This window comes from Podarcis melisellensis (genome assembly GCF_964234715.1).
Source record: "Podarcis melisellensis genome assembly, chromosome: 1".
Lineage (NCBI taxonomy): Eukaryota > Metazoa > Chordata > Lepidosauria > Squamata > Lacertidae > Podarcis > Podarcis melisellensis.
Window position 1 is genome coordinate 122,792,947 of NC_138528.1, and position 22,165 is coordinate 122,815,111.

Sequence of the window (22,165 nt, forward strand, 5' to 3'; positions counted from 1 at the left end):
TGGAATGGGGAAACATAAGAGGCTAAACTGGCAATAAAATACCAGAAAATGGCTTTAAAAGCCTTCCTTTGTTTCTAAAGATAACCATCTCTAGAGCATCTGCTTTGAGATGAATGTTTTAACTGAGCCTCCTGGAAATTCATTGTAATAGTAACTAATCTGTACCAAACACCCTCTTACTTATTCTCCATCACCACACTTTTAATTTGTTTACCTTGGAGGAGTAGATTGCAATTGGGTTTCTTGAGTTTGGCAAGAGGTAGATTCTAAACTGCTCTGGGACATCACAGACAGCAGGAATTTTATATGTGTCTGGACCCAGCGTGTACTGCTGTCCTTCTGGGGAGAAGTATATTTCTTCCATCGTATAAAGTCCAAGTCCCTGCATAAAGCCACCTTCAATCTGACAGAATAAAAATGCATAAATTTTGATTTTCATTTTAAATAGATTGTGATTTGCTCAAAGTATTTACTCTTTTCCCTTTGCAGCCACAAGGGCTGGGAATTTGCTCTGACACTCCTCTGTGTTCAGTGCTGCAGTTCCAGACATGCTGATTGCTAAACCCCTTAATAAAAATGCAATAAAAATGAATTGGGGAATGGTTGGGGTGGGGAAAGGTACTGCCTCTTTTCAAGGAAGTTGTCGGGGCTTTCATTCTGCAGGGTGGATATACTGTGCGATCGGTGAAAGAGGAAGTCCCTTTTTGTACATAGGACTGCTTCAGTGGCAGCAAAAACAAGTATATTTGTCAGCTATAAAGCTGGTGTAAATTTATTCATAAAATACTGTATAATGTAGGCAGATCACTAGGCAGAAATGGCTACTGAATGATAGTTCCAATATGAAAGACATTTCATTTATACCCTTTACTGTGGTGCCCTTTCAAGCCCCCTCTCTGCATATTACTTTTCCTTGAATCAGATGCACTATGCACAAGGGAGTACCAAATTAGTACACTTTGCAGAAGGACTGCCCACCAAACTTATTCATGAAAGGCTGCTTCCCTGGCTAGCAAGCAGCTAGGTTTCCTATCCATCCATTAGATGCAGGTGGAAAATTGCACTTTTGGCACTGGATCAAGGCTTACAGGAAGAAGCACTCCAAGAATAAAATGCAACAGGGCATTTATTTATTTTTTTAACCATTCAGAAAGGCCCCGATTTATTTGCTTACAGCTAGTATAAAGTATAAGTTCAAAGCTCTTGGTACATGCCTGTCCTATGTCAACAGCTGGATTGATGCTGAAGCAGGCATCCATGACAATGTCCGTTCGGATGTTCTGTTGGACAAATAAGCTGTTGTCAGCACATTATCTTTTTATAAAGCCTTAATGAAAAATAGAATACAAAGGACACCCAACCTGAGCCCTGACTCGCCCTTTTGAACTTATGCTTGCAGAAGTCCCTGAATATGAGCATCAGATGATTCCCCCCACTGACCAGAACAAGGAATAATAATAATAATAATAATAATAATAATTTTTTATTTGTACCCCGCCCTCCCAGCCAAGGCCGAGCTCAGGACGGCTAACAAGCAATAATAAAAACAAGTTGAATGAATACAACTTAAAAACAAGATTAAAATACAACAATTAAAATATTGAAACATTAAAATATTAAAATGCAGCCTCATCACAGGAGGAGAAAGGAAAAAGAAAGCGGGGGAGGGAATCAAATTGGCTCCAAGCCAAAGGCCAAGCGGAACAACTCTGTCTTACAAGCCCTGTGGAAAGAAATCAGATCCTGCAGGGCCCTGGTCTCATGAGGCAGAGCGTTCCACCAGGCCGGACCCAGTGTTGAAAAGGCCCTGGCTCTGGTTGAAGCTAATCTAACTTCCTTAGGGCCCAGGACCACTAGGGTGTTGCTATTTATGGACCCCGAGGCTCTCCGTGGGTCATACCGGGAGAGGCGGTCCCGTAGGTACGAGGGTCCTAAGAAGAGGGATGGAAACCAGAAACCTGACATTTTGATGTTCGGCCTCTCTCTTGCATTTGGAAAACTTGGGTTTTACTGTTGTGCCCCAGATAGTCCAGGGTTCCGACAAAGGAAGAATCCTATTCCAAGCATTATCTTGTAAGGAGAGGCCATACTCTAATGCAGCCAATGGTCTGTCTACGCTAGAACATATGAAGCTGTCTTATAAAGTTCAGCCCAGTACTAAATACTTTCACTGGTAGCAGCTCTCCAGACAATCTGCTACCTGATCCTTTCAACTGGACATTATAAGGATTAAATCTGGGACCTTATGCAAATAAGGGGTTGTACCCATTGAGTTATGTCCTCCTCCAAAAACATGGCTGTGATGACAGGGCCTGGTTCCAGATACAGTTTGTAATACTACCAAGGCACAAGTAAGAGTATTCTAGCTGTTGCAGTATATGGGCATCTTAAGCACAACCCAGCTGTCCATTCCAACAGCAATTGAAGTTTTCCAACTCCAGTGGCTGGCGGTTTATTCCTTTTTGATACACAGTCATATTGGCTGCTTTTCAAAACTTCTGGCGGCACAATGTTCCCTCGGTTAAAGAGCAGTTCATATCCAAATAGAGAGCGAAGGAGACCCATCAAACCACCCAGTGGCCTATGAATTGCTAAAGAGGAGGTAGTATTCAGTTTTTACCTTATGATCACCTGTCAGGCAGTCAATCTCAACCTCTGAACAAGCAGTACCAAAAACGTAGTATGGAAATGCGTGGCCTTCTCCTGTCTTCCAGTCCATATTGGTGACATATCCTCTGATGGGTGGAGGGGAAGGAAAGAGTCATTTAGATGTTCGATTTCAGTTTTACTACAGCATGCTCAACAGAAATCATGTAAAAAAAAGGCCAAATTACTTTAACGCTCTGTATTTTGCCAGCACAGGGTGGGAAGCAGAAAAAGAAACTCACTGTGAGATGGACTACCCAATGACAGAATGGGTATTTTCCTGTTGAACCCTATCTGATTATGGCAATAGACACTGGTCCACATCCCAATTCCAGAATCCTGGGGTTTATTTGATGCTATCTAACCAGTGCTTTTTCTAGAAAAAGAGGTACCGGAACTCTCCACGAACGCTTTCATTGTTCTCTTATAATGGCAATGGCGGCCACCTGAAAGGTGCCAAAACTAAGTTCCTGTGAGTTCTGGCTGAAAGAAAGCCTTACATCTAACACTGGCTCCTCCGAAATAAGATGTGGTCTCCTGGAAAACAGTACAGCCCCTTGTTGTAACATATACAGTAAGTATAGTTGGCATCAAGTCCACCATCCAAAGCTTGAGACTTAACTTTAAACTATCCAACCCCAATCAGTCTTAGTGGTACTCCAAAGGACAGCAGTTTAGGAAACGACGATAGATGCCTTACTTGAAGTAGCCTGTAGCTGAGAGGTTGATGCTTTCCGCATAAGCTTCCGTAATCTGCAAGAGGAATATCTTTAAATCAGATTTCAAAAATAAATGTGTACACAGCAAAATACTGTAACAAGGAACATTCAGAATGAACTTTCTATCTCTGCACAACGCAGGCAGGATTTATTATTTGTCTTCCAGAGCTATATCTGCCTGCACTGAGGCTTCCTATGCTATCCATTCAGCCCCACAGAACTATAAACATTCTAAGCATCGCAGCAAAAGGTGGGTTGTCTCTTTTTCCTTTGCTGACTGACAGCTTGCAACCAGCTGCCTGCATGGGTCCTACAGTCCAGACCAGTTTGGATGATCTTGTTTCAGCTTATCAGGCAGAGATATTATTGTCTGAATGTGGCCTGTGTTACATTGATGGGTAGGAAAGCCCATCACAGGCTGAAGTCCCTCTGTGTTTAAAATGGAGACAGCTGAGGTTGCTTGTCCATTACGTGTGCAAGATCTCTTTTTAATTTTATTTATATCCTACCTTGCTCCAAATTCAAGACCCCAGGCAGCTCACAATACGAATTAAAGCAGCTATGACCAAAACACAACACTCAATGAATTTTTAAAAATAAATAAATGAGGCACCCTATTAAAACTCTTGAACACTGAAAACCATTTAAAAACACAATGATTAAAATGAGCAGGAAAAGCCTTATGAGGACTACTCTTGTTTTTTAAACTAGAAGAATCGTCCAGTTTAAAGCAAGGATCTCTGAATTAATAAGGCATAACAAATCAGAATGAAGTACAGTAATCCTCAGCATGCAGTTTTATTGAAGCTAGTAGGAAGAGCATTACAAGATCAGATGAAGGTTTGCCAAATCCTACATTCTTTGCATTAAGGGACGTGGGGGTGCTGTGGTCTAAACCACTGAGTCTCTTTGGCTTGCTGATTGCAAAGTCGGCAGTTCAAATCTGCGCAACGGCGTGAGCTCCTGTTGCTCGGTCCCAGCTTTTGCCAACCTAGCAGTTCGAAAGCACACTAGTGCAAGTAGATAAATAGGTACAACTGTGGCGGGAAGGTAAATGGTATTTCCGTGCACTCTGGTTTCCCTCACGGTGTCCCATTGCACCAGAAGCAATTTAATCATGCTGGCCACATGACCTGGAAAGCTATGGACAAACGCAGGCTCCCTTGGCCTGAAGCAAGGTAGTAGCCTTTGACTGGACTTAACCGTCCAGAGATCCTTTACCTTTATTTTTACCTTACATTCTTTGCAAATATTCCATTAACAAAGCAGGTGTTAAATAGTCCTGCAGAAATGGGCTAGAGATCTACTGAAAGACTGAACTGCCCTGTGATTTTGACAACTCTCCAAAAATACTGTGTTATGTTTTATATTGAATCTGGAACCAGTGCAAGATCTGAGATTGGACAACATGCTTAAATTTAATTTTGGTCTAGCTTAATCAGTTGCATTCTAGGTGAAAGTTTTGTTCCTCTTCAGATCTGGTAAGCTGCAGTGCAGCAGGACACCTGGCTGGGGAAGGCTTGTTTATTTAGATTCGTAGCAAATGGAAAAAGGATAGTTTTTTTCTGAGTATGAAATGCAAGTTGGTTCATAATTCAGTTTTAAGATATAGATGGTGTTTACCCAATCTTCCCATTTCCCCTGAGGGTTTTTCTTCATTATTGGTTCTAGCCGCTTCCGGAGAATTTGGCAGGCATTCTGTGAAGTAGGGTGGCAAAGAAAGGTAAGACATATTAGTCAACAGTAATGAAACCCAAGTTTCACTTTAAAAAATATATATTCTCAGAATTGTACTCTAGGATTGGGACTTTTTCTGGCCTTAAACTTCTTTATAACATGGATAAATTAAATAGGCAAAGCTTCCTCAGCACAGGAGAGGAATCTGTCAAAAACAATTTTTAGTGCCATTGTTTATTTTTATTCACTTGTTTAAAAGATTTTGACAAATTCTTCTCTGGGTGGATACTGAAATTAGAATACATTTTCAAATGCAAAATCAAAGAAATACCAATTTCACGGCCAGGAGCAATAACCACAGATTGGAGTATTATAGCCCAGCATAAAATAACCACTCTGAAAATAATGTGCAATGAGAACTCTAAAAGAATAACTGTAGAGTATTGCAACAAATTACAAAATAATGGGAAGCTAGGGTGGAATTCATGAAGGAAAGTACAGCTAAGACAGATCTTGAGAATTGCATTTGTCCTTAAATATGATAAACAAAAAAGAATGGATACTGTATTAAGAAACTGAGTTATACCAAGTCTGGTAGTTGGTTCCTTCAAGTTTAGTAGTTTTACCTGCCCACACCTGATATCAGGTGGATGTGGCTAAACAGCCTCAGGGCCAAATGAGGAGGTCTGCAAGCCTCATTAAGGCCCGCAAGCTAAGGAACCTGGACCACCAAGCCCTCTAGAACACTATGGTCCTTCCTAGTAAGGCTATAAGTGAGTATAGGAGTAAGTCTGAACTCTCTAACAGCTAGAAAACGAGGCCCCATTTCAAATAAAGTTTGTAATGTTTAAATCCCACTGAAGCTAATTCTCCAATTTCAGTGTTTTTTTTTAATAGTGCAACCCAATACACATCTGGTCAGATGCAAGCCCTGCTGAGTTCACTAGATCTTATTTCTAGGTAAGTGGGCATAGAATGACAGCAGAACCTCCAGTGTGTATTTTTTAAGACTACAGCTCCCATCACTTCTGACCACTGGCTATGGTGGCTGGGACTGATGGGAGTTGGAGTACAAAGAACCTCTGAATTGCTGCAGGTTCTTCATCTCTAAGCTACAACCTTAACAGCATCCAACACTGGCATTGTTATGTACTGAAGTTCTCACCCTGGGCCAGCAGGGGGATACTGTAGATAGTTATGCAAATGAAGGATCGAAAGTGACGTTCAGTGATTGGCTAGTTACAGAAAATGGTTACTGTTGCATTCTAGTGGAGCTCTATATAAGCAGGCTGACTGAGCTCCTCAGTTCAGTTCTGTTCCAGCTTACAAATAAAGAGCTGCTTTGGAAGAATCGCTGTGTTGTCTGGTATGTTTGCCCACAACTTAACAGGCATCTGTTTACACTGGGAAAAGTCAGTTTAGAAAACCAAAACAAAGCCATATTATTAAGTGATCCAGTTTACAGGCCTTGAGTTATCATGGTAGTACACACCATACATTTAAAGCACATGCAATGCACATCTTCCTCCCAAAGTATTCTGGGAATTATAGCATATTAGGGAACTGTAGCTCTGTGAAGGAGTAAAGTACAGTTTCCAATATTCTTTGGGGGGAGTTAAGCTTTTTAAAAATGTATAGTGTATATGCAGCCACAGCGTGCCATAAGAAGAGAACATACACAGAAGTATTTTGAACAAACCATAACAATATCAAAATATCAAAAGCACCCTGAACAACAGGAAGAGGGAAATTCTCAGATAAACAATAGCCACAGATAAGTATCTAACCTGGACTGCTTTCCCATTGACTTCAGTGCCAATTGATCCTGCAGTGACCACCGCATTAGGTACTGTTACTGAAGTTGTTTCATAAGGATGTATGTAAGACAGTGGTATCTTCAATTCGTGGCTGGCAACCTTTTAGTTTAGAAAACAAAGATATTGACCAGGGCTTAACAGCATAACTTCAAACCAACAGGGGAAAATAACATTTATGGTTACAGTTAGACACATACAGGAGCAAACTTGTTAGAAAATTAGTTATCTAGCTCAGAAAATATAAACATTGAAACTTTTCTCTATTTTTAAAAACACAGATGTAAACTGGATCATATACAATTAACTAGCAAAGGAGTGAGTGGCTTTGTTTGTATGTGGGTGTTTGGTATTTTGTACTACCTGTAACATCTTGGTGTATAATCCTTGTCCCATTTCCACTCCACCATGGGACACCAGCACAGACCCATCCAGATAGATGTGGACCAGAGCTATAGCCTACAGAAAAATAACAAACTGATTATCCATCAAATCAAATCCTACTATGATTTGATACAGAAAAACATTTCAGGAGCAAAGAAGATACCATATTTTTCGCTCTAGAAGACGCACCAGACCACAAGACGCACCTAGTTTTTGGAAGAGGATAGCAAGAAAAAAAATATTATGAATCTCAAAAGCCAGACCAGCAAGAGGGATCGCTGCGCAGTGAAAGCAGCAATCCCTCTTGCTGTTCTGGCTTCTGGGATAGCTGCGCAGCCTGCATTCGCTCCATAAGATGCACACACATTTCCCCTTACTTTTTAGGAGGGAAAAAGTGAGTAATAGAGCAAAAAATATGGTATATCCCACAGTAGCAGAAAAAAGGACACGTTGATACCAGAGTAGAGCGCTCGAGCACAGGTCCCAGGTTCAGTCCCTTGATGAGAATTTGGGGTACTAGCAGGGGTAGGAAAGAACTCAGATGGAAAGCAGTTGCCAATGATGGTACTGACTAGATGAGATTTTGGTCTGGTATCTTAGGAGCCTTCTTGAAGCCAAGCAACAGGATAAAGAGAACTGTTCCTTATAACAACATTCTTCAGCTTTGAGTCCCTGGATAATGTTGGACTACAATTCCCAGCCAGCTTAGTCAACAATCAAGGATGATGAGAGCACTGAGAAATCTGTCATGTCTCTATTTAGTTCAGGTGAATAGTAAATTTCCAATTCTTTTTAATGGCTGCACATTGCACCCTTGATCACATCCTTTATAAAAGGTAAAGGGACCCCTGACCATTAGGTCCAGTTGTGGCCGACTCTGGGGTTGCGGTGCTCATCTCGCTTTATTGGCCAAGGGAGCCGGCGTACAGCTTCCGGGTCATGTGGCCAGCATGACTAAGCCGCTTCTGGCGAACCAGAGAAGCGCACGGAAACGCCGTTTACCTTCCCGCCAGAGCGGTACCTATTTATCTATTTGCACTTTGATGTGCTTTCGAACTGCTAGGTTGGCAGGAGCTGGGACTGTGAAACGGGAGCTCACCCCGTCATGAGGATTCGAACCGCCGACCTTCCAATCAGCAAGTCCTGGGCTCTGTGGTTTAACCCACAGCACCACCTGCGTCCCTCACATCCTTTATAGATGGGGCACAAATCAAAAAGCTGAAACAATTCCCATCTCTGAACTATTGGGGGGGCGAATTGCCCCTGCACTATTGTTAAAGCTATGTCTCACCCATGTTTAAAATGAATAGAAATACTCCAAATAAATAGATACTGTTATGAGTTGGGGGGGCCAGAGCCTCCTAAATTCTTAGATGTTGCAATTGAGCTAATATTTGGAATATTAAGGGAAGATGTCAGCACAATGTAGAAATACAGACTATAATTGTTTTCCTCTTCAGGAGATGAGCTGATAGAGGTGCCATTAAGAAAGGAAGGGGAGCAGAGTGTTGTTGTTGTTTAGTCGTTTAGTCGTGTCCGACTCTTAGTGACCCCATGGACCAGAGCACGCCAGGCACTCCTGTCTTCCACTGTCTCCCACAGTTTGGTCAAACTCATGCTGGTAGCTTCGAGAACACTGTCCAACCATCTCGTCCTCTGTCTTCCCCTTCTCCTTGTGCCCTCCATCTTTCCCAACATCAGGGTCTTTTCCAGGGAGTCTTCTCTTCTCATGAGGTGGCCAAAGTCTTGGAGCCTCAGCTTCAGGATCTGTCCTTCCAGTGAGCACTCAGGGCTGATTTCCTTCAGAATGGATCGGTTTGATCTTCTTGCAGTCCATGGGACTCTCAAGAGTCTCCTCCAGCACCATAATTCAAAAGCTTCAATTCTTCAGCGATCAGCCTTCTTTATGGTCCAGCTCTCACTTCCATACATCACTACTGGGAAAACCATAGCTTTTACTATACGGACCTTTGTTGGCAAGGTGATGTCCCTGCTTTTTAAGATGCTGTCTTAAAGAGCAGAGTACTGGGACGTTAAGAGTGATTGACAATGCAAATACTGTCCCCTGTTCCCCCACCCACCACTCTGAGTAGTGGGCAGAAGATTTGGGAGGGGAAGGTTGCCCGGGTTGCAGGGGCATGATGTCACCACATGTAAAAAAAGGTGTCCTTTTTGCATGAAGCTTGGGCTGCGTTTTGGGGTTTTGGGGAAGAAGCGTGGGGCCAGATGTCACGCGGGCTGGTAGAGGAGACAATGAGGTGGCATTTGGGCTGCCTTTGAATCCAGTGCTGTGCCCTCTTGAGATGTGATGCTCAGAACCCTCTCTTCATTCAGACTCAGGTTTAAATATGTATAAATAAACCATATTTCTTAAAGACACTACAGTCTCCGCTGTGCCTTGATTTTCCAATGGAAACACAAACCCTGCCAAGACCCCTGGAATCATGCATTGTACGGCAGAGATTGGGGTGGCCTGAACAATACACTGGGGGAGTGGGGTGATGACCTGCAGCTAGACAAGTGGGCAAGAAATCTGTGAATGGGTGTCCCACAGTTTATTTAATGGTAAGTGCAGATCTAGGAAGAGATGGACATTTGAATCGGGACTGTGGCACCAGAGGAGAGAAGGCTTAACCCTTTCCCCCTGTGCCATTGTACCCACACAAATTGCTGTTTGCCCTGTATGTTTCTAACAACTTTGACTGTTGTTACTCTGCTTTACTTTGTAGATGGGTAGATTTCTGGAGTATCAAAAAGCTTGCCTGGTGGTAATATGTGGTATTAAATCCAACCGAAAACAGCATAGGAATGATCTCAATCCCTTTCTTCTTCCAGTAGTTTTGCTTGTTAAATTCTTCTGCTGCTTTTCTCCTGTTGTAGTAATCAGACTTCTCCAGGCATTCTTTCCAACATGCGACAAGATTTGTAGCATCAACCTCTTCTTTGTAGGGCATCTCAGATACTCCTTTGTACATATTCATCCACCGGACCTTTAAAGGAGACATGCACGACACTGTTATTTCTTCCAAGTTCTTGTAAGCCAGAACATTACACGTTAATTACATATGCTGTTGTTTTCCTGCTACAGAGGTTTTGCATTAAAAAAGTGTTGATTCCATAACTACAGTGGTACCTCGGGTTAAGTACTTAATTCGTTCCGGAGGTCCATACTTAACCTGAAGCTGTTCTTAACCTGAAGCACCACTTTAGTTAATGGGGCCTCCTGCTGCTGCCGCACCGCCGGAGCACAATTTCTGTTCTCATCCTGAAGCAAAGTTCTTAACCTGAAGCACTATTTCTGGGTTAGCGGTGCCTGTAACCTGAAGCGTATGTAACCTGAAGTGTATGTAACCCGAGGTACCACTGTACTAGGCAACAGAAACACCCCATCACTGCATGCTGCAGTTACTTACACACAGAAGCCCTGTCCCAAAATCAAAATGATGGCAATCCTACTCCTGGGCTGGAACAACTCATCCACACTTGTCCCACTGCTTTTATCTGAGGAGACAGCATCTTCCAACACACCAGAGAATAGTAAGCTAGCCTGGGAGGATTCTTTTTCCAACACTTTGCTGTTTCTTCCCCCTAGCAACTGCTACTTGAGCCATCTGAAACACTTGGCCCTAATGCATGGGTAGGCAAACTGAGGCCCGGGGCCGGATTCAGCCCAATCGCCTTCTAAATCTGGCCCGCAGACAGTCTGGGAATCAGCGTGTTTTTACATGAGTAGAATGTGTCCTTTTATTTAAAATGCATCTCTGGGTTATTTGTGGGGCATAGGAATTTGTTCATTTTTTCCCTTCAAAATATAGTCCGGCCCCCCACAAGGTCTGAGGGACAGTGGACCGGCCCCCTGCTGAAAAAGTTTAATGACCCCTGGTAATGGAAGGACAGGCCCTGAAAATGTTATAGCAGGCAAACAACAGCATCAGGACTTTCGAAAACTAAAGCATAGCTTTCAAGTCTGGATTTTTAATGAGGAATTAGCACACCCAATTTTAATGGGTCTTTCTAACAAAACAGCCTGCAACCAGCGCTTAGTGAGCTCCCTTATAGAACCCAGCAAGGAGAAAGATGTGGACAAGACTAGAATTAGTTGGCTCTGCCTCTATCTACTGTTTCTGCCCTACCAGTCCCAAGGAGAACCAGGCACCACTGAAGCTCAAAGCTTCTGGCTGCATTCACAATATCCAGACAGTAGCCTGTAAGAGAGGCCTGTGTACCCTCAGTCTGCATAACCAGCCCCCAATCTCAAAGTATAATGTCTATGTTTTAAATGGCAAGATGTCACTGTGTTATGTACTGAGTTGAATAGGATCCAAAATGCAGCAGTCTGATTGGTCCTAGAACAATGCAGCAGTATGATTGGTCTGCAGGAGCCACCCAATCTGGCTCCAGATGGAAGTGAATCCACAACCTGATTGGCCTACAGGAGAATTCCGGAATTAGCCAATCACGTGCAGCCCATTGTGTAAATAATGTATATAAAGCAGATATTGTGGGGGAACTTCCATTCCTCCTCACCACTATGAGCTGAATAAAGAGCATGAAATCCACTCTCCACTCTCAAGTATATTTCACACTGGCAATTTCAGAACCTTTCAACACGTAACATGTGCCCCCAAAAGGCATGTAAGTACTCCAAAATCAAGTAAGGATTGCTCTCAAAGTTAGCAGAAGTAGGATAATTTGGGGTGAAATCTACCAGCATTGCCTCACAAGTATGCACTTTAAGTAACTATGAAGACTATTGTGTTGCAGAAGGAGTAGAAGAATATTTGCTGCTTCCGTAATGGTCTTTGCCACCTCTTTGTTCCCAAAGTGAATTGCGCCCAAACTACCATAGTCCTGAGAAAGTTACCACATTTACTCGAGTTGAATGCACCATCAGATCTAATGAGCACCTCAGTTTTCAGAACCTTGAAACCAAAAAACATATTTGCTGGCTAATGTAAATGTGCCATTGAATCTAATGCGCACCTTAATTTTCGCAATGTAATTTGGCCAAAAAAGGTGCATATTAGATTCGAGTAAATAGGGTAGTTGACTTCAGTAAAGGACAGAGTCATAAAGTGTTTCAGGGGGAGGGGATGGTTTAATTCTGATATGGCTTATATAGGACTTGAATGCCTGCAAACCATAGTTTTACCACATGAGGGAGTGTTTGTATAATCTTTAAACATAGACAATTTTAGTTTCTTCTAATAAACATCCCAGGTCACTTCCAGATGACCTGCTTATTGAGCATTCACCATGATTTGTTTGCACAAAGTTTTCAGCAAGGTTATATGATGTTGGCTGATTATCAAGCATTCGTTCTGATTTGCTTGCAGGGAAGTTATATGACATCACATCAAGCAATTGTTTCCACGGCAGTTTCCCATTCAAGAAAAGTCAATTTTTGAGGGGAAGCATAGGCGTAGCTGGGGGGGCAGTTGCCTCCCCTAAATCAATAAAAAATCGATAAAAATAATTAGCTAACTGAGGTTCTGCCTCCTCCACTTACAAAAATCCTGGCTGTGCCCATGTTGAGTAGCTTTTTTTGTTTGCTTGTTCACAAAACACAAATCTACTTTAATCCCATAACCTGAATTTGTCAGTATGTGACTGAATCCCACCCACAAAATAGGAACAGTCTGGGAAAGTCCCTGATTAGAATAAATTTATCCCCAAAGAAGGAAGAGAAACCATCCAAATACTGAATCAGGTGTGCCCTGAAGCTTATTTTCAGTCTCAGCTGATATTTGTCAGGAGTTTGGGACAATTGGAGGCTGCGGGGGGGGGGGGGCAGGGGAGGCAGAAGATCCAGCTGGCTTGGTACTCAGCTTCAAAGGGGGCCTAAAATTTAGACGCTTGTTAATTTTTTGACATTTCATAAGCCAACTGAAAAGAAGCTGTGGTGGTGGTGGTGGACTTAAGGGACATTTAGAGGGAAGAATCTGTTGGCACAGTAAGGGTTAAGCCCCCCTCCTTTCTGCCAATACTCCCCTGCAAGTGGAGATTCACAATTATTATTTTTTTGCAAATGCAGGGCTGGGAACATGGATTTGCCATGATAACGTGGTATTGTACCCAAATCACAGTACAGAGCTCCTCGCTCAGCACTTCCTCTGATCGTTTGTTCGTTTACCTGGTCATGTGGCATGCCAAGGTGATCTGCCACAGCTGCCACCCATGTTTCTGCAGTAAGGGCTGCCTGTGGGAATCCAAATCCTCGGAAAGCAGTGTTCGACGGCAAGTTAGTCTTACAGGCCCATCCACGGCTTCGGAAGTTGGGGATATCATATGCGTTGCAACTCTTTAGCACAACGTAGTCTATTACCTAATGTACAGGGATAGATAACAAACCTGTTAATCACGAGTACTGCGTCTTATGGAGCTGGATGTGGCAAACAACTGAATTGTGCATACGCCTGGATGCATGTACACTCATATTTCTTTATCCACAGGACAATCCAAGGGCTTGTCTACACTGGAGTAAAATGTACACATGCCATTAATGTATGGGTGTCCACATAAACAGCCTCCACATCTCAGTATTGTTCCAGTATTGTTTCCCTACTTTAAATGTGGGTGTCCCCCCAATTCTGGCCATTTCCCAACCATCCAAGGGATGAATAAACCCACATTTAAAGAAGGAAAGTTTGGGATGGGGAGGACATCATGTGGCTATCCCTTTATTAATGTAGGCAAAACAAGTAGGTGCAAATTCACATTTTTCATTCCAGTGTGAACACAAGCCCCAAGACTAAAGACTCACCCTCACATCTACTGTATTTGGGTCAGTGTGGACAAACCCCTGGAGATGAACGTCTGAACTATCCCATGGTCTAACTGGTTCTATTGACAGGGTGGGGAACATGTGGCTGCCCATATGTTGTGGTCCCTGAATGGACAAAGGGCAAATCAATGGCCAGGGAAGATGGGGAGTTGTAATCCAGCAACAGCTGGAGGGCCCCAGGAAGGGATGGAGGAGAATTTTGTTTGGTCCGCATTTAAGGCAAACTGACCTAATTTGCAATTCCTGGCCACAGAGTACAACATAATTATCTGTCAGGGAACTGCCATCGGAGCCAGAGGGAGAGGGAGGGGTTCAGGAGAGCGTCCCGGGAGGGAAGGAAGCAGCCCATCTTCTGGGGAAGGAATTCAGCGTAGCACCAGTGGAGAAGGGGGGCAGATGGGGGAATCGACGAGGTGGCTCCATGACTCCTCACCGGAGACCAGCGGGGAGAGCACGGGTCCTCCGCTGCCCACACCCTCCCTGCGCAGAAGGCTTCCGCACAGGGAGAGTAGGCGGCGACTGGGCGTCAAAGAGCTTCTTTGTTGGAAGAAGTTCAAGAAACACCCACTGACGGATTCTGCCAGCGATTGAGACAGCCACGGGTGAGTGGCTGTCCAGACAGAGAGAGTTCACCCAGGTAACCCAGCCAGGTGTGGCGCCGATTTACGCATGAGCAACCCCTAGAACCATTACATTATCCTTTGGATTTTGCACTTCTCTGGATTTTGTTATAAAGCTATTGGCTCAAAATGCATAAACAAGAGAGGAAAAGTATATGAAAACAACTAGAAGAGATGTGGAAAACAGTAAGAAAGGATTGGACAGAATTTTGAACATTATTTGGACAGATTTGTGGACTTTTAAAGCAGTAGCAATAAGAGGATTGGACCCCTTTCGGAACCTGAAATATGGGTACCCCCAACAAAATTTAAAATTAGGCTCTGTAATTCGGAATTTATGTGATTTGATTTGATTTGATATGATTGGTCTGTTAATAAAAATTATTTATAAAAAAAACCAAAATGCATAAACAAATGCTCTGTACCTGACATTGAAAAGACAACAAAATGGGCAGCAGGCAAGACTCTCTGAGGGCATTCCACATCTGCGCATGCACAAGCGGCGAAACCCTGAAGTAACGCACTCCATTACTTCCGGGTCGCCTTGGAGCGCAATCCGAAAAAAATCATCCCGAAGCATATTTAACCCGAGGTATGACTGTATTGATAATAAGGGCTGTGACTGCGAGAGAAAGACTTGCTTAAGGCTGCCTAGTAACTTCATGTCAGAAATGAGTTCCAAACTCTGAAATCCCATCATGCGTGAAGTACCCCTTTCTCATTCCATTTTCCACTTGCGAATTCAACGGGCTGCCACGGAAAAACTTACCAGTTCTGATTCATCAGGTGTACACCCGCCATTTACGTAGAACAAAAGATCAACAGCTTTGATTTTGCCATCATTCGTGAATCCCACCTAAAAATTCAATAGCGTTTTGCAGTAGTTAAGACACATCAGACTCATGCTTCATTCTCTGAACTGTGTGAATTTATCTTGGAAACCACTGGTGTTTCTTTTAACTTACTAGGTTTCCTTGGAAAGGATAAATCTAAAAAGATGCTTGATGCTTGCCACCTATCCTGTACAGCCCAACACACATATTTCCCTTTTGACCATACCATGCACCCCTGACTTCTGCAAGGTATTAGTGCCTTGTCTGGGGTCCATATTACTGTTATTCATTTTGCAATGAAGGGAAAGCCAAAAGTGTTATAATAAATAAATACTTTTGGGTCAAAATAATCCTCTTGGGGAAGAGTAGGGAGAGATACCTCAAGGACTTAGCCCTGTGGATGTGCAAAATTTAGTTCAAAGCATGGGGAAGTTTTGCATGTGACTGAAACAGAGCTTGTAAAAATCAGTATTACTTACTTTATATTGCCCCCAAAGAGGATGTCGACCTCCAGGTATTATCATGTCATCATCTCGCTCCATGATAAAACGGACGGGGCGGCCAGTTCTAAGCCAAACAACAAAGACTTAGGCTACCTTCAAGGTAGGCTGTTAGCAGAACCAATAGCTCCACAGACATCCTGTTTGTCTGCTCTTATTTAGCATTTTGATCTGTTTACAGTGAGGTTATGTGACAATAAGCACTCGTGCTGATTTGCTTGCTCGGTGTTTATTCATCTTCCTGTTAAGCATCCATTCATTCTACACTTTTCAGTGCATAAGTTGCACCAGGGCAACAGGATGCTTTAATCTGCTTTTATTGTACAAACCTAATTTCTAGTATGTACCACGTGATCGACAGTTCGAATCCCCGCAATGGGGTGAGCTCCTGTTGCTCTGTCCCAGCTCCTGCCAACCTAGCAGTTCAAAAGCATGTCAAAGTGCAAGTAGATAAATAGGTACCACTCCAGCAGGAAGGTAAACGGCGTTTCCGTGCACTGCTTTGGTTCACCAGGAGCTGTTTAGTCATGCTGGCCACATGACCCGGAAGCTGTACGTCAGCTCCCTTGGCCAATAAAGCGAGATGAGCACTGCAACCCCAGAGTTATAAAACATGCACGCCCTGTCATAAGCTGTGTGGGCATTGCCTTTCCTTTTTGGAAAACACAGAATGTCTATAAAATTCTATTGTAAGAGGTTTTGTATATGAAGAAGGCACTTGTCATTTTAGTTGCTTTCAGTAAAATCACAGACAACTGCAACACTTACTTGTGTGCAGCAACTGCTGCAGCTGCGGCAAAAAATGAAGGTTTTGTACTCTTTCCCCCAAAAGCTCCGCCAACTCGCCTTGTGTGGGTCATGATCCTATTGGCTTGAACATCTAATGCCGAAGCCACTGTTTGCTGCAAAATAAACAAAATAAAAGCATTTTCAGGTTGTAAAAAAGCCTAGTATTTCCCTAGATCATTAACAGCATGTTTACTCCAGATGTACATACAGTGGTACTCTGGTTACGTACGTAATTTGTTCTGGAGGTCCATTCTTGTTCTTAACCTGAAGCTCCACTTTAGCTAATGGGGCCTCCTGCTGCCGGGTTTCACTGCTCGCGCATGTGCAGACAGTCAAAATGATGTTACGCATATGCACGGACGCGACGAAACACGACCCGCGCATGCGCAGATGCACAGTCGCTGTGACGTTAACATATATGAGAGAGTGCTGGAGGGGAAATAGTTAAATAGGTTGCACAGACAGGACCCAGGTGGGTGGAGTCAGTGGGACTATAAAACCAGTTCTGGGAGGAGTTCTTGGAGGGGTCTGTTGGGAGTTGTGGGTGGGTAGTTGGTTGGATTTCGTGGGTTGGCTGGTTGGGAAAGGCAGTTGGTAATAGAGAGACAGTTAGAGCAGTGGGTTCTTGAGTGTGTGGAGGTAGAAGAGATAGAGGAAAATAAGACTAAGAAAGTAAAGAGCAACAATGTTTGGAATACCGTAAAAGTTTTGTTTGTGTCTGAAATAAAATACACTCTTCTTTATTATTTGAGAAGCTGACTGAGACTGAAGTGATTTTACCAGGGAGGACCTGGTTGGTGGCCGCGGATTAGTGGTGTACGGGTCAATAGTCCGTGAGACAACTGGGGGCTCCGTACGAACACCACAGTCACCTCTTACGTTCTGTTCAGGATGCGAACGGGGCTCCGGAACGGATCCTGTTCGCATCCCGAGGTACCACTGTACTGCCAAACAACAGCAGCATGTCTATGGAGAATGGATACAGATGCTGAAAGACAGAAATTCAGCATGTGTGTATATGTATTTTTGAGTGTAGAAATAAAAGATGGCAGCTACCAAAGGAACAATGACCCTGGGTGAGTGCCCGGAATCCCCAGAATCTTGCAGAGAGTGGGGAGTGGCATCTAACTTTTGTAACAATACAAATGCTGTTGTTTTTAATTACAAACATCAACAACTTATTACATCCAGTTTAAGACACTTTTGTGCCAGTGGGGTCCATCTCGTGTGTACTGCTAAAACAGTTGTGGAGTTTCCCCATGCCGCTAGCAGTCAAAGACTTGAGTTGCCTCACCTGGACTTTCGAACCATATTGGGTAGACGTGTATACATCCATTTCCTTATCCTCTTTTCTTGGAACGACAAACACACTGTCCGTTTCCAGGTAAAAATGCTCCTGCCCTCCGACGTGGATTTCGCCTGTTAAAAAACAATTGCATTGCTAATTTGATTAGATTTGTACCTCACTATATTACGTGACACTTCATCACATGTCTTAGCCTGTAGGCTTCATAAAAGGGGATGGTTAAGACGAGCAGGAACAGCAAACAGATTGGTAGAGAGACACTGAAGGGCAACCAAGAAGAGCCCCAAACAAAATAAAATACAGTGGTCTTGGAGCTGAGGTGGTGTGCTATGCAGCTTTTCAGACTAGAGTACAGTATTTCTCTTTCTGTGTGAAAATAACAATAAAAATATTTTACAAAACTGGGGGGGGGGGAATAGGCTGCAATCCTCATTCCTGGTAGTAAGCCCCATTGAGTTCAATAGGGCTTACATCTGAGTGGTGGTTTTTCATGTCTGAGAGTAATAAGGGAGCCGTTTATAATGCTGGGGTGCTTGAGTAATTGGTTCCCTACAAAGGTCAGCTAGCCTGTGGATTTGGACCTCCCAATTTTATGATGCAATTTGTGGATGTGTTTTAGGCTATATAGAAATGCGAATTTAGAGAAAAAATATGTTAGAAATGTACATTTTGTGAGAAAATGCATACAGAAATACAAATTTTCATGCTGTTTTGTTGGTTTTTAAAACCACAGATTACAGCAAAAAAGAACAAAACTGGGGTTTTTTAAAATGAAAACAGGCAGAATTAACACAGACCAAAAGCAGACTGATCCATGCACCCCAATTGTGAAGATATCTAAGTGTATTGTGTTTTACCTGGACAGCAGAGCCAGGCTGGGGGTGGGGGGCAGCAAGCCACAGACTCTCTGCTACAGGCTCTTCCTACTCACTAAACCCTGTTACTTCTTCAGCTTCCAACACCTCCTCTTCCCAGTCTTCTCCCTCTGACCACTCATTGTTGTCCCACCATCACTCCCTGGGCTCTGAGCCTTCTTCCCTTGGTGCAGGCATCTCCAAACTAGGCCCTCCAGATGTTTTGGGACTACAACTCCCAGCATCCCTAGCTAACAGGACCAGTAGTCAGGGATGGTGGGAATTGTAGTCCCAAAACATCTGGAGGGCCTAGTTTGGGGATGCCTGCCTTGGTGGCTTCCCAGCTGGTTCATCTCACTACTCCTCTGTATCCAACCAGTCCATGACATGCATGGATAAATGGATCTTTGCTACGAGTGTCCACTTGTTAGGGTTTTACTCTTGTTTTAAATGTATTTGTTGTTTTTGTGTTTTTACCGTTTTAAATTATTTTATGTGTAAATCGCCTTGAGATGGTGCCTTAGAAGGTAATTAATAAAATAAAATAAAAAGAAGAATAAGAATAAGAACTGAATCAAAAGTCTTCCCCATCTCTGATTCACACAGCTATGTTTTCTGCATAAGGAGTGCTCATGGTACAGTTGTCACCCAGTAATCATACCAATCTGTGATCAATTTAAATGAAATGTAAACAGATAGATGACAAGAGAAGACTCCCTGGAAAAGACCCTGATTTTGGGAAAGATTGAGGGCACAAGGAGAAGGGGACGACAGAGGACGAGATGGTTGGACACTGTTCTCGAAGCTACCAGCATAAGTTTGACCAAACTGCGGGAGGCAGTGGAAGACAGAAGGGCCTGGTGTGCTCTGGTCCATGGGGTCATGAAGAGTTGGACATGACTAAATGACTAAACAACAACAAACAGATAGACTGAACCTGCTTGCTGCTATGTCATGAGAACCCCATCCATTACTGATAGCACCCTACCTTCAATGATGTTCTCAACATTCTTAAATGATTCTGTAATGTTTCCTCTTTCTATTTTCTTTTCTTCTGTCAAGAATGACTTATGCTTAACTGCCTCCTGAAAAATAGGAAGAAACACAGCATTCAGACCCAGAACACAAAGCACTATGTCGTCGTCATCATCACTACCATCTTACAGTTCTTTCAGTTGCACTGATATTTTCCCTCAGTATAGTTGCACTGATTTTACTCTAGCTAAGAAGTTGGCTCATGCCTGGTCAGAAACTAAACAATAGGTTATTTTTCCTGTTCATCAAATCCCTGTTGTTCAAAGATCTGTGTCCAAAGTGCTGTATGGGAAAGAACTATCTCCAGAAATAAATAATAAACAAATACATTAAAAAAGACCCTTGGTCTGTCTCAGGCATCCCAAAATCCGCCCTTTTTCGTGTCATGGTGAAGGCATTTGGTGTTCTTTGTTCAGCCCCCATTCTCCTATTGTTCTTTGAAAGAACAATACTCACGGCTCCCCTGTGAGTATTATTACATGAGTAGCACCTGTGAGAATGGGGAACATATCTCATCCAGAAAGCAGCTGGAGGTGTAGCACAGTAATCAGAGTGTTGAGCTTTGAGCTTCAGCCATGAATTTACTAGGCGTCTTCAAGTGAACCAGTATCGCTCAACCACCTTACCCCACAATCTATCACATGCGGATAATGATACTGACATCTTATAGGTTGTTTTAAAGGTTGCTGAGATACTATATGCCACGGTGTCACTAGGGCTACAGGCTCCCCTCGCCTGCTGTATGTAAAGTGCACTAAATGGTCTGAGGTACTCTACAAATGCTAAATACATTTGTATGTACTCTGTCATCCTGACATTGCTGAAAGGAGACTACTGTTTGGACTACTTATGGACATTGCCTCTTTCTCAAAGACACATGTCTGATTCAAGAGATGGCAGAACAACCTAACTATAAAATACATGCACACAGTGGCCATATTTGGATGATTCAAGCTCATCTGAACAAGCTGCAATACAACAACAACAACAACAACAATTTATTATTTGTACCCCGCCCATCTGGCTGGGTTTCCCCAGCCACTCTGGGCGGCTTCCACAAAGACCAAAAATACACTAATATGTCATACATTAAAAACTTCCCTGAACAGGGCTGCCTTAAGATGTCTTCTGAATGTCAGGTAGTTGTTTATCTCTTTGACATCTGATGGGAGGGCGTTCCACAGGGTGGGAGCCACTACCGAGAAGGCCCTCTGCCTAATTCCCTGTAGCTTTGCTTCTCGCAATGAGGGAACCACCAGAAGGCCCTCGGTGCTGGACCTCAGTGTCCGGGCAGAACGATGGGGGTGGAGATGTTCCTTCAGGTATACTGGGCCGAGGCATCAGTTTGGCTTAATGTCCTGACTTGTTCCGATGCCATAGTTTCTTGGTTCAGACAAAATGGAGAACTGTAGTTGGTGAAATCCTTCCTGGCTTGTTTGTTCGCTTGTGCAAAGGCATGAGTTTGGGGTGGCTGATGGGGAGAGGTGTAGCCAAAATGCAACACAGCTTATTAAGATATGGTCATCTGAATGCTATCAGTGTTAACCTATGGGCTGTCAAACCAGTGTATTGCATGTTCTAATAGTATCCGTAAGACTGAAAGGTCATGCAGATCTTATGCAGGTGTGTGTTTGCCACTTCAATTGCCTCAGGTATAAGATGCCTTTGGCTCGCCCTTTGGGAGGACTTTGAATATTATGAAGCCGTCAGCCATGGAGGGCTGCTATTTTTATTCCTGACTTTGGGCTTTACAGTGGTACCTCAGGTTACATACGCTTCAGGTTACATACGCTTCAGGTTACAGACTCCACTAACCCAGAAATAGTACCTTGGGTTAAGAACTTTGCTTCAGGATGAGAACAGAAATCATGCTCCGGTGGCACAGCAGCAGCAGGAGGCCCCATTAGCTAAAGGTTCAGGTTAAGAACAGCTTCAGGTTAAGAAAGAACCTCCGGAACGAATTAAGTACTTAACCCAAGGTACCACTGTATCTGGCAGGAGGAAACAGGATGCTTGACTAGCTGGGCCATTGCCTTGGCTTTTCTAATGTTCTTATCCAGTGCTTTTTTTCCTTAAAAAATGTTTATGGGTACTCTCATTTTGACTCAAGAAAATCACCATTTTCTAGTTCAAATCGGAAAAAATGAATACAGTAAATGGACAAAAGTACAAAGATTCACAAAATGTTTAGGGGTATGCATCTC

General features: G+C 43.2%; 1 protein-coding gene across 1 annotated transcript in view; it reads right to left on the reverse strand.

The window, feature by feature from the left end:
• LOC309365606 (aldehyde oxidase 3-like) overlaps window positions 1-22,165 on the reverse strand; it is a 64,973-nt gene that overhangs the window by 7,587 nt on the left and 35,221 nt on the right. The window contains exons 20-33 of the mRNA XM_081903796.1: window positions 19,915-20,011; window positions 18,061-18,185; window positions 16,746-16,879; window positions 15,957-16,044; window positions 15,414-15,500; window positions 13,374-13,565; window positions 10,003-10,230; window positions 7,220-7,315; window positions 6,830-6,958; window positions 4,989-5,063; window positions 3,347-3,399; window positions 2,621-2,735; window positions 1,215-1,280; window positions 215-403 (exon numbers count right to left, since the gene is read on the reverse strand). Of these exons, the coding sequence (XP_081759922.1) occupies window positions 215-403; window positions 1,215-1,280; window positions 2,621-2,735; window positions 3,347-3,399; window positions 4,989-5,063; window positions 6,830-6,958; window positions 7,220-7,315; window positions 10,003-10,230; window positions 13,374-13,565; window positions 15,414-15,500; window positions 15,957-16,044; window positions 16,746-16,879; window positions 18,061-18,185; window positions 19,915-20,011 (1,674 nt within the window). The remainder of the gene's footprint in view (window positions 1-214; window positions 404-1,214; window positions 1,281-2,620; window positions 2,736-3,346; window positions 3,400-4,988; window positions 5,064-6,829; window positions 6,959-7,219; window positions 7,316-10,002; window positions 10,231-13,373; window positions 13,566-15,413; window positions 15,501-15,956; window positions 16,045-16,745; window positions 16,880-18,060; window positions 18,186-19,914; window positions 20,012-22,165) is intronic.